At 33.3% G+C, this 12,939-nt stretch overlaps 1 protein-coding gene across 1 annotated transcript; it reads left to right on the top strand.

Annotated features, from left to right (window-relative positions):
* Positions 1-2,312: 2,312 nt before the first annotated feature.
* LOC111709992 (N-lysine methyltransferase KMT5A) lies at positions 2,313-11,156 on the top strand. Its single transcript, XM_023483978.1, has 14 exons — positions 2,313-2,416; positions 3,058-3,193; positions 3,620-3,700; positions 4,149-4,294; positions 4,653-4,898; positions 5,668-5,837; positions 5,970-6,109; positions 6,548-6,640; positions 6,832-6,967; positions 7,452-7,563; positions 7,940-7,982; positions 8,415-8,493; positions 9,214-9,305; positions 9,617-11,156. The coding sequence occupies exons 1-14, from the start codon at positions 2,407-2,409 to the stop codon at positions 9,657-9,659; spliced, it is 1,527 nt and encodes a 508-aa protein (XP_023339746.1). The 5' UTR covers positions 2,313-2,406; the 3' UTR covers positions 9,660-11,156.
* The last annotated feature ends 1,783 nt before the right edge of the window (positions 11,157-12,939 follow it).

Below are 12,939 nucleotides of genomic sequence, written 5' to 3'. Positions count from 1 at the left end.
ATAATAGGTGGAAAATAGCACTTCAATAATTGATAACAAAACATTTCAATTAAAATATATTTAAGAGGAGAACTATTAAAGATCAGGGTGCAACTTAAGCAAAATAGTCTATACATTTTTTGAATTAATATATTTTAAAATAATTTTCTGACATGTCCAAAACAAATTTATCAGAACATATTTAATTTATGTTTTACATGAATAACAATTTGGTTTATAACACATTGTAATTTTTAATGTAATTTTAAAATATAGACTTTAGTAGTCATTTTTAAATATACTTTTAAGTCAAGGCAGGTTATTCCATATTTTAAGATATTTGATAGTTCAGAGATCTTTCAAAGTTTCAAAGCTTTTTAAAAATGTTTTCAAAAGAGGAAGGAAGCAGTTTATTTGTATATTTATACATGAATAAAGCTTGGTTAAAGTCTACCAGATCATTAATCTTTAGAATCTTATACTTTAGAATAATTGAGGTTCACATATGAGACATGGCTTTTGAGTTATCAATTAATCTTATTGTTTGTTTCTGTAAATATGAATTTGTTTCATTTCTGAACATTTGTTTCTGCCCCATGGGCAGAAATTTCATATTATATATAAGATTGAAAAAAGGAGTTGTTAATGGTTAGTTTAATATTACAAGGAAGAATATTTTTTATACTTGACAATGCAAAAACTGCTCCAGAGGCTTTGTTTTTTGACTGATGACGGTTACAGTTAAGATTTTTGTCTAAATGAACACCTACAAACTTTAAAAATAAATTTTAACCTCCAGTTCCAACTCTATCTATATCTTTATTATCTATGAGAAGTTTAAGAGAGGTGATATTTACAACTTCTTTTATCTTTTTAAAGAGATTATACTTGGTTTTAGACGCATTCAATGTCAGTTTGTTTGCTTTAAACCAATCTTTTATTTTAAAGAGCTCAAAATTTGCCAAATCATATAAGTCTTGAAAGTTTTTTGAAGAAAGTTGCAGTGTTGTATTATCAGCAAAAATTTTTGATGCTTTAGATTTTTTAAAGTGTTAAGAGTCAACATCCCTGATTGAATTGTTTTTTCCGTTTAAATAATTTTGAAAGCATAAGTTGGAAATCTCACAAAATCCACTGTGTTCAAGCTAGCTCAGTAGAATTGCCACATCACAGGTATCAAAAGCTTTAGTTAAATTACAATAGAGGATAAGAAGGTTATTCTATGAATGTGTTAATGTTATGAAGGAATTCGAGAGCTCTAGTTAATCGGGACTATTGGTTTGGGTAATATATACCCTCTTGGTTCAGTTCCTGGAAGAGTTCTCACCACACATTTCGAGATCACCCCCTTGTTTAGCTCAACAATGTTATTTTTCTCAAAATTATCAATTATCCCTATTTTTACAAAGAACCTATGTTATTTGTGGTAGATAAATATTACTTGGATTGACTAATTATTTCTGAAAAATTGGTCCAAATTTGTGGAATTTTCAATTTTCATTCGGGGGTTGAAGAGGATTTTTTTTTGTGTTTTAGGGTATTTTTCAATTTTTTTTAGTTGGTCACCCTGTGGTCAGCCAAATCTGGCGTAGCTGGCATATGTTAGCTGGGTGCCCAAGAAACATTAACCGACTGTATATGCCAATTGCGAAGATGTCAGACTCAGGTACCTTGCTGCCTGTACCCTACCGGCCCTGTGCTCTGTTATACCCATGCTCCCATGTGTCATGTGCCCTGTGCCCTGTGCCCTGTACCCTGTGCCAGCTGTACCCTGTCTGTGCTCGATGTACTCTACCCTGTGACCTCCTGTGTTCCCTGTACCACTACCCTGTACCCTGTACTCTGTACCCTGTATTCACTAAATTAACTTAATTAACTGCATTTTTTAAATTGTAGATTTCATTTTCTCGTTCTAAAGAAACTGCGTAGAACATTAATGAGAGTTCAGCAAAAGAATTTGTCCGCTGGGTTTTGTCCGTACCGGTTTTTCTTTATGCCTTGTTAGATAGGGCACGAGTCTGTATAGTCCCTGCATTGTCCCAGAGCAAGGCTCATATAACCGAAATTGTTTTTTACGTTGATTTCTCGTAACCCTTGACAACTTATACCTGGCAGAAATATTGCGTATAAATTTTCTGTTCATAACATTGGATGTTAAAGTGTTACATGACAAATGTTGCCTGATTTGCTGAATCTTAAATATTCTGTTCTTTTTAAATGGCAACGACGCGCGTCTGAAGTATTTTCTCGTTTAACTCAAATTCAATATCATTAGACTTTAGCATCCGATTTTTTGAGGCAGGGGAGTGAGACATTTTTTAGAAAAATTTGTAACGAGGTTTTTTGTATTTCAGAATTATTTAATTAGCAATAAATTGTAGTTTCGTTATCATATCTAGACGCTGTGAACCCCCGAGCACATCTGCCATGGTTAGAGGTACGTTGACATGGCTGCAAACCTTTCATAACTCTATCAAATATTCAATAATTCTTAACTCAGGATTATTAAAAATATAAATGATTTTGTTTTATCATGAATTTTATCCTCTAAATCGTATGCTGTATATATATCTCGCTTATATTGGGTCTGTCCTAGAGAACGGTTTTTGGACTTGCCCCACCCCCCTCCTATCTATTTTGTACATGATTATAATTGATTATTCTTTTCTAATGTTTATAGGGTTAGGTTAAATTACGACAATTTCTGGACCGAGCTCTCCGGCTAAGACATGCTAGGGGACCGAGCGTCGCGGCTAGGACTGGCTAGGGGGCCGGGCGCTGTGGCCACATGACTAATGATAACCATGTACTAAATTGATAGGAAGCGGGGGGGGAGGGTCCAATAATCGTTCTCTTGGTTATTACCCTCTTGTTCAAAGATTTATAACATGATATTTGTTTATCTATAGAAAGGGGGCATTGATCCCCTCCCACCTCTCCGTCTAGATTTTTTAAAATCCTCTGTTCAAACAGAAATTTGATAAATCGTTTATCTTTTAAGCGCAACACATGAGTAAAATTATGTTTTTAATAAATAACTCAAATTTGTGCTACCGATGTTTATGTCTCATTTTTAAGGTCGTCGTAAGGGTCGAGGAATGACTGTAACGGATCGCCAAGGATCGCAGGATAGTACTGAAGGTCCTAGGGAGAAAGAAACTAAATTAGCGGACTATTCACAGAATTCACATAATAATATCATCTTCTTCTCAAGGTATAGTCTACAGTTGGGTCATCAGGGGCATACACATGATTTTTCTAGAAGGGGGGGGGCTGTTTTCTTTCCAGGGTAGGGTTTAAGGAGCGAACCTTTCTTTTGGGCCTGAACCCCCTCTTTGAAACCTTAGGATTTTATTGGACAATAGGGGAGGGGGGGGGGGGTGAACCCTTCCCCTCTCTGTACGATTCTGTTGCATTTTCAATCAAAGAATGTGTAAAACATTTAAACATATTTAGGAACACAAATATAAAATAAGTATGAAAATTATTGATTTATTGTGTTAATGAAATGTAAAATAACATTAATAATGTGAAAGAGCATATATTTCGAAAATATCTGTTTCATTATTTTTATTCTCGAATTCTTCTTGAGAACACTGTTAAGAGAACAAATATATATTTTTATTTTATCACCAAACAGGGAGACTGGGTCTGCTGAACGTACACGAACCCAGCTCGGTGTGCTCAACACTGCCACAACCTCTCTAGAATATATTACAAGGAATTGAAATCAACATTTTATTCTGTTACCCCCTTGTCAAGTATTCTGTTACCCCCTTGTCAAGTTTTCTGTTACGCACTTGTCAAGTTTTCTGTTACCCCCTTGTCAAGTTTTCTGTTACCCCCTTGTCAAGTTTTTTGTTACCCCCATGTCAAGTATTCTGTTACCCCCTTGTCAAGTATTCAGTTACCTCCTTGTCAAGTTCTCTGTTATCCCCTTGTCAAGTATTCTGTTACCCCCTTGTCAAGTTTTCTGTTACCCCCATGTCAAGTTTTCTGTTACCCCCTTGTCAAGTATTCTGTTACCCCCTTGTCAAGTATTCTGTTACCCCCTTGTCAAGTTTTCCAGTTTTTTTTTTCTTAAAGACGTAATATAAGTTTTTGAAATTCATTTCAACTCTGGCAATCGTGGATTTTTTTGCTTTATAATGTTTGATTTGTTGGAGTAGGTCTGGCTGCAACTCCCCTACCATGCCCATGTTGTCCCCTGAGATGCCCCTGGACGATCTTCATGCTCAAGGGGGGGGTGGTCCTCCAGTACTCTCTCAATATGGAGAAGAGGATCGCAGTGATCAGGCTAGCGAGCGATCAGAAGGTTAGATATGTAGATTGCATGCTGAAATATATGATGATGACAAAGTGGAAATTAGTAGAAGGGATACTAAATGAAAATAAATAACAATATGGGGAGGGGGACCGGAATTTTCAGCAAAATATAGAGATCGATACAGTGATAACCAGAAAACTCGAATAAAGGAAGACTGTTTTATCAATATATTGTATTTAATGCTGCTACAACGCAAATATCTTTACTAGACCCATGCTCATTAGATTATTTAACTTGAGTCTAAAAGTCGTCTTCCTATTGCATAGTTTTCTGGTTCTGGTTATGAACTATATAAACCCTATCTTAAAATCTAATGTCACCTTAAAAGATTTCCCTTGTATTACAGGAGACTCTGGAAAGGAAAATGACGAGGATATCAGCATCTCCTGGCGTGGGAGTAGGAGCAGCATCGCGAGCAAAGCAAGTCGATCCTCGCGTCCCCGGTCAGGGCTCTTCAACCAATTTAACAGTAATAATATTCTGGCGAGCAAGCCTGTTCTAGGAGAAACAAACAAGTCCCTGAATACCGAAGCAACTAAATCAGTTCTCAGTGAGACAAATAAACAAACCCCTGCCGAAGTTAATGTGCCAGGTAGTTTATATTATGATTATGACTTCCTATTGATACAAATGTAACTGAGTGCATGCTTTCAAGATTGCATGCTTTATGCTTACATGCTTACATGCTTACATGCTTACATGTTTATTGCTTACATGCTTACATGCTTACATGCTAACATTCTGATATGCTTACATGCTTACATGCTGATATGCTTACATACTGAAATGCTTACATATTGACATGCTTACATGCTAACATGCTAACATGCTAACATGCTTACATGCTTACATGCTTACATGCTTATATGCTTACATGCTTACATGCTTACATGCTTACATGCTTACATGCTTACATGCTTACATGCTTACATGCTTACATGCTTACATGCTTACATGCTTACATGCTTACATGCTGACATGCTTACATTCTGAATTCTGATATGCTTACATACTGACATCCTTACATGCTTACATGCTGATATGCTTACATACTGACATGCTTACATACTGACATGCTTACATGTTTACATGCGTACATGCTTACATGTTTACATGCTTACATGCGTACATGCCTAAATTTTGCAGTATAATTAGTTTGTCGATTGGTGTCCATATCACAATAAAATTGACTGCGGATGTTATTTCCACAGTTTTATAAATATAGTTTTTTAATTTTAAAGAGAAAAAACATAAAAAAAAATTTCAATTAAATTTACGAAAATCGTTCAGCAAGATGCAGACCTTGTTTTTGGAAAAGTTGTAAGATCATAACAGTTAGATTTTATACTTCATGTTTTCAGGACCTGTAACTCGTAGCTCACAATTATTCAAACCTGTTCAAAATACTGAGTCGATTGAAGCAGTGAATAGTTCTATCTCTGGGAGCAGTCCCTTGTCCGAAGCAGGGATTAGTTCTGTACCCGCTTTAGATTTGGCGGTTACTAGACGAGCTCCAGAGTCTCCAATCAAGGTTTTTTTTGAATAAAATTATTTTTAATTTTCTTCTCTTTTGGCCCTAAGTTGTCAAAAGATCCAAAAGATTCTAGTATTTTTTTTCTTTTAGTTTCTGGTCGCCCTATATCTGAATATTTATATTTTGCAGTCTGGTTTAAAATCAATGCCACAATCTCCGATGTCTCCGCACAAAATCCAGATACCTGATCGTACTTCATTTGTGGATAAATTCAAGCATGCCATCTCACCTAAAACTCTTTCTAAGAAAACAAAGAGTCAATCTCTAAGGTAAAGTAAATTAATGCATAAAAAGACGAGTTTCTTTGTGATTTTGGACAATTTTCCAATGTTCGGCAAAATATCGAAAAGATGACTTGGCAATAGAAACATAGCTCTTAATGGTTCGGAAGAAGTCAATTTGAATTATGAAACTAAATGGTTGACTAAGTTTCATAAATACTAAGACCAATTTTTGTGATTATGGGTAATTTTCTTAATGCTAAATTTTTCAGTTCCGTTTGTTATCCCATATTAATTTTTTCATATCTTCTAGCTAGCAAAGGTTAGTTTTCAAAACTGCAAAATGTTGTAAAGATGACTTGCCAAAATGATCATAACTCTATACCACCATTCAGAATTTGAAAAATTTAAATTCAATTTTGAAACAAAGATGAATGACAAAGTTTGTATGGCGCGTCAAATCTAAAATTTGTTTGCTGTGTCCAGGAAGGTTGGTGGAGTGAAGAGCAGTAGGAAACAGGAGAAGCTTGTAGAAGCAGCAGAGGGAACCAGGCAGATCACAGACTTTTTCCCTATCAGGTAATAAACAGACTTACTTGAGGTTTATATTTCGGAACTCGAGTCAATAACTAAAATTATTTTTTACTTATCACATTAAAGAGATATAAAGTAGAATATGTCTCAAAGTCTTAAATTTTATTTAAAATTTTCGGTTTTTATTTCGATTTTATTTAATCTCATCTGATCTGATCTTATTCGCTTCGATTAAGGCGATCTGAGAGAAAGAGTAAAAGTGAGCTAGAAAAGGAGAAGATGGAGGGTATTGAGGCCCGTCTCCTGGCTACTGAGGATACAGGCCTCGACCTCGAAGTTCGAGAGATTGATATGAAAGGACGAGGTGTTGTGGTGAGTACACACTTTTAAGAACTTTTAAGAAACAATTTAACATAAAATATTTGAAAGAGTTGAAAGTGTTGTAAGTGGTGATGATAAACTGCGTTAAACTAAATTAATTATAAGAATAGTAAAAAGTATTTTTAATATTTTACTCAAAAAATCTGTTTTTGATGTAAATAAGCAATGTTTATTATTGAAATTACTTAAAGGCTTTAAGCGTAATATTTAAGTAACACTCAATGCTAATGTCAACGTTTGATTTACAACGGTACCCTTAAAAGCTTTGTCTGATCAAGGTTGAATTAAATATGAATATTTTTGGTTATTTAATTTTTTTTTTATATGCGATTTCTCTGCAAAGGTGACTTGCGCATTTCTTGCTTTTAATAAACAGTTGAGAAATTGACAGAATTCATCACTTTTAGAGTCAGGAAAACGATATTATCTTCCACATTTTTGATCAGATCAAGGTTTCAACTACGCATAATTTTAGACGCTCCGTAGCTACGAGAAGGGAGAGTTTGTTCTGGAGTATGCCGGGGAGTTAATAGACCGAGGATCTGCTAAAGACAGGGAGACCCAGTACTCCCTTGACACTACCAAAGGCAGGATGCGGTGTATTTATGGAACTTGATGCTCTCACAGAATAGATTTTAACTTGATTAAAACACAAATGCGAGGTTGAAAAAAAGACTTTTCACCTCTCATGCTTCATTTTTATGTTTCAGTGATAACCGGAAAATTCTGAAATAGAAAGACGACTTTTAGAATCAAGTTAAAAATTTAAAAAGTTCAATGAGCATTAGCAGTAATTGTACAGTGTAAACAGACCCATTTTACGAAATTAATGTTTTTAAGTGTCTAGTAAACTATTTGCCTTGTAACAACATCAATTGCGCGTTAGTATTTTTGCAATGGCGTCTTTTTTTATACTTGTTATGACTTTTTAAAACTTAATGCTAACACTGAATTCTTGAACAGGATGTTATATGTACTACTTCACACACAGGAATAAACAATACTGGTAAGCAATTTTTCATTTAACATAATATATACCATTAAATCAATTGAAAACGCCCTTACTAAAACTATGCTGAAATTCTTGGTTTTATGTCGGTCAATTTTTTTAGATTTCAACTTGAGTTGTTACTAGTGCTTTATAAGTTTCTCTGTGCTTCACAGATATTTTTCATGCTTAATTTCTAAATATCATCGTTTTTTCATTCTTCGCAATATCCCAATAAATAATTTATGATTGAGAACAAACATGTGAAAATCGTTCACACCTATGACGTCCCCACTACAAATAGACATTTAAGTTGAAAATTATTCGTTATGCTACACAACTCATCAGATTTAAATGTACGCTCAACAAAAATTTTATATAATATGCTAATATTTAAATATAAAAAAGTGTACTGTGCAATTAAGATATTTTTTTGCAATATTTTTTTAGTATTGACGCGACCCAAGAGACCGGTAGGTTCGGCCGGCTCGTAAATCACAGCTGCAAGGCTCCCAACTGTGTACCAAAGGTAGAAATATAAAAAAACAGGGCTGTTCATTTTCTTGGAAAATTATATTTTCCTCTAGAAGTTAGGTCTGTTTGCACTGAGCGGGATTTTTTTGTACATGGCTTTATTCGATAGTTGGGGGAAATAATTAATTTATGGGGGAAAAATAATAAAAAATTTTCTTCCCGCTTACCAAATTATAAATTGCGTAGTTCTTGTATCTATATACCCAAGAGAAAAAAAGATAGCAATTTTCATGTCTGAGGATAACATCACTTCAAATAGTTTTTATCTAAGAATGAATATTCAAACGAAACAGTTCTGTAAAATTTAAAATGTAATTGTTCCCTTCGCCTTTGTCAGTATTCTTTTTCCAGATCACCAAAATCTGGTTTTTAAAAACCAAAGATGTAGAGAGTTTAATTATTTTGCAGATCACCAAAATCTGGTTTTACACAAACCAAAGATGTAGAGAGTTTAATTATTTTGGTTTTTACACAAACCAAAGATGTAGAGAGTTTAATTATTTTTTTATTTTTTTACTCCAAATTTGATTACCCTGAAACGTTCTGAGAGAAGTCTGCTACTCTTCTGAAATTAGAATTCTGTGTAGAAAGCTAAAAATAGATAATCATTAATTTTCATGATGTTTATTAAAGACTGTTCAAATAGAAATTTAATAAACTGTTCATTGAAATAAAGATTTTATTTTTTTTTTTTAAATACATTTTTTCTATCCAGGTGTTCACCTTAAATGACGAGCCTAGAGTGATCCTTGTCGCTAGGCATGATATTGAGAAAGATACTGAACTATTATATGATTACGGAGACAGGTGGGTTTGGTTCGGTTGGGTTGGGTTGGGGTTGGTTCGGTTTTGTTCGTTTTGGTTCGGTTTAGTTCGGTTTGGTTTGGTTTGGTTCGGTAGTTATTGCTACATTCTTTTCGGTTTTCAAGTTGGGCCACATTTTCGTTTTTAATAGTTTTAAGGTCCTTCAGTAAAAAATTGTATCGCAAATCCCTATGTTTTAAAAGATTTTTCGCTGAATTTGGGAAAAGTAATGATTTTTTTTTGGTAAAAATATGAAAAAATCAGTGAAAACTTAATTATCTTTTAATAACATTTAATGCATATATATTTTTCAGGTGTAAGGAGAGCTTAAAAAACCATCCTTGGTTGATGCTTTGAACTGTGTCCACCCCCTCCCCCCTCCTCACTGCCAGCATTCACTGAAGAACCCGGATGTTTTCTCTTAAAACAGAATACAACGATAGTTGTATTATGTACCATGTACATTGTACATATATTTATAAGTGAATCGACAATGCAGACGTGCAGAAAGCATGATAAGATTTTAATAATGTGTAATCCGTCTGTTGTCTTGATCATCGCCATATTAAATGATTTTACGAGAGCAATAGAAATTGAGCAGCATATTTAAATTATATAAATATTAACGTTTTCATTTCTTGACATCTACAAAATAATTCCTATTGGGAATTTTGTATTAAATATTTTCATTATTTTATTTTAAAAATGAAATTAAGAAATGTTTGTTCGAATGTTAGCAATACTAAACCGTGCACTTGCTCCGCAATTTTTTTTATTTAAAATTCTGGTGACCATTAAGTTTTTCGTACAAAAATATCTTATAGCGGCATTATTTTTTGGGGTTATTTCATTCATAAAACCCCAAGTATTGAATTCAGAAATGATTCTCCAAAATAACATTGGTCGATAATCGATAACATTTTTCAATCTTAATTCTCCATTTTATGTAAATTGATTTTCTTATACTTGATCTCTTTTAATTGAGGCAGAACCCCTCAGTTTATTGTTTTGATGCTAGACGTAAGCATTACAGATCTCCTTAATGGACAAGTTGTACACTTTAACTTCATAGATATGTATTTTAGTTATTTTGAATTTTCTTTGTTGAAAATCTGCAGGTTTACGTTATATTTTAGTTTTAATATTAACTTTTTCCCTTATAATATTTTTCATACACCTAATCAAAACTAATGTATAGTTCATTGTAACTAATATATGAACTTCGTGTCTGGTGCCTTTGCCCAGGCAAAAATACCGTCAGTATTGTAAAAAGAAAATTATTTATAATCATCTTTTAATTTGCTTTAAACTTGAAGAAATTCAATCTTTTCTAGAAAAATTGTAAGTTCAGAGCTTGTAGACTATTTCGATGCTGTGTGCCTATAATTGAAAATCTTCATCCATTTAATTTAGAATATTTATTTATTTTTTTAGCAAACTAACTTGTGTTATTCGCGATTTTTGGTAAGAAGTATAATCTACATCACATCCCCCCGCCTCCCCCCCCCTGACTTATTTGAGACCATATTTATACTTCAACTTCAGTTCAACCTAAAACAACTCTGATGAAGAGTTCAACTCGTAATTCTTTCTGTAAACTTCGTAAATTTTCTACTATTCAGCTGGCGTAAATTCGAAAACTCGATAACGCAAGTTTTAGCTTTTCTGAAACTTTTTCACAATTGTTGTTTACTTTTCATATCAATATTTGAAAACACTAGATCTTTTGTAAACATTAACTCAAGAAACTGCTGGTTTATGTTTATTTGCTTAGTTTGTATTTTGTTCAACTAAATGTATATTTAGTATTAAACTCCTGATTGTGAAACATCAAACTATAAATGTAAAAACTAAGTTCCAAAACTATTTTATAAATAGAAACATTTTTGATATGTTTTTTTTTTCTGAGATGGCAGAGCTAAAGATGTTGATTTAGATGGGTTTAACTGATTCAGGACATCTGAAACCAGATTTGATGACATGATTGAACCGGGTCTACGTGGTTCAACCACTTTTCTTTAGCTTGAACCGGCGTATCGGCGGTTTAGCTGCTTCTCGCTATTCATTTAATAATTATTCCTTGTTGGTAATTGGTTGAGTTGGACATATCGAGAGAGAAAAAGATACAGGAGTAACCAAAAAAGTATTCTGTCTTCAGTTTTTATCCTGAACAGTTACTTATTTTGTTTATATTTTGAAATTGATTGAAAATGCGTGGTGAAGATGTGAAGATATATATATATATATATATAATCAGCTATTGCAAATAAAAAAGCAGTTATTACACTTTCTTGGTGATATTTCTTAATTGAAAACAATCATTCCACAGTTACTTTGACTATTGCCAAGATTCGGGCATTGTTATTACCCTTTTTTTTGACACTCAAGGATTTTTGGCTTCAAGGAGGCGTAAAGTCTTAAATAATTCAAATTTTCTTCTCAAAATGCAGAATAGGCTAATAGATAGATACTCGGAGATAACAACTAATTAAAACCATACAAAATTATGAACTAGGTTACATAACATGATATTATTAGAACGAATAAAAAATTTGATCCTTTATCATAAAAGAAAGAACCAAGGAGTATGAAATAGAAGGGAGATACAACTGACGCGGCCCGCCCTATACCATATGATTAGATATGGTACTCCATTTGGATAAGAAATATTCAGAATAGGTTATTTTATACACGGTAATTGTCCATCAGACAAATATTTCTTATACAAATGGAGTACCGTCTGCAAAGAATGTATAATCATATGGTAGGGCGGGCCGCGTCAATTGTATCTTCCTTCTATTTCATACTCGAAAAAAGAAAAATAGAAGTGAATCAGTTTTTTTCTTATGAACAAATTTTACTTTTGCACACACGTTTATATACTCTCTAATTGTAGAGTAATATAAAATAATTAATTAAAGGCAAAAGTTTACTTTTCTTGCACAAAGTTATAATCACTTCTCATTGCATTTTGCAAAATGCACTTTCAAAACGGGTCCAGCAATTAAAAATATATAAATTTAATAAGTAGATATTGTAGGTAGGTAATTCATGCAACATGCATTACTATTATCATGGATAATGTTTCATTTTACTTGTACTGCACCTGTATCTATTTATTATATATTAATTGACTGTTTTTAGAATATAGCATATTCTTTTACTGAATCGCACACCAAAATGAGAGATTTTATTTAAGCAATGATTTTTTCTTGGTGCCAAAAGTAAAACTGTTTTTGAGTAGATTATCGTCAGCAAGTATATACTTAAATATATTTATAAAGAGTAAATTGCGAAAAACCGCATTTATTACCATGGGATGTTCAACATCAGTACGAGGGGGGCCAAGCCCCCCCCCCTTCGCGTGCCCACCATGGGGGGGGCTCTTTCAATAATACATTGCTTGCATTTCCCTTCCTCAGGCAATCATACATTCTACATTGCATTGCATTGCACTGACCCAAACTAAAAGATAAAGAAAGAAATAAAATATATTCTGATTCACAACAATACCCTTCAATGCCTGATCAAGTATTGCATTAAATATCCATGTTTTCCATTTTGAAAACTGATTATTTTTATTTGTGCTTTCTCTACAAAAGTGACTCGCGCATTTCTTGCTTCAGAATCAGAAACG

Source organism: Eurytemora carolleeae, unplaced genomic scaffold (assembly GCF_000591075.1).
Source record: "Eurytemora carolleeae unplaced genomic scaffold, Eaff_2.0 scaffold798, whole genome shotgun sequence".
NCBI classification, from domain to species: domain Eukaryota; kingdom Metazoa; phylum Arthropoda; class Copepoda; order Calanoida; family Temoridae; genus Eurytemora; species Eurytemora carolleeae.
This window is presented reverse-complemented; position numbering and strand designations above follow the sequence as displayed.

What these genes read in the sequence shown, in the direction of transcription:
- LOC111709992 (XM_023483978.1), top strand. An exon ending in AATATCATCTTCTTCTCAAG is followed by an intron (nt 3,194 to 3,619) that starts GTATAGTCTACA and finishes ATCACCAAACAG; the next exon opens with GGAGACTGGGTCTGCTGAAC. An exon ending in ACAAAGAGTCAATCTCTAAG is followed by an intron (nt 6,110 to 6,547) that starts GTAAAGTAAATT and finishes TGCTGTGTCCAG; the next exon opens with GAAGGTTGGTGGAGTGAAGA.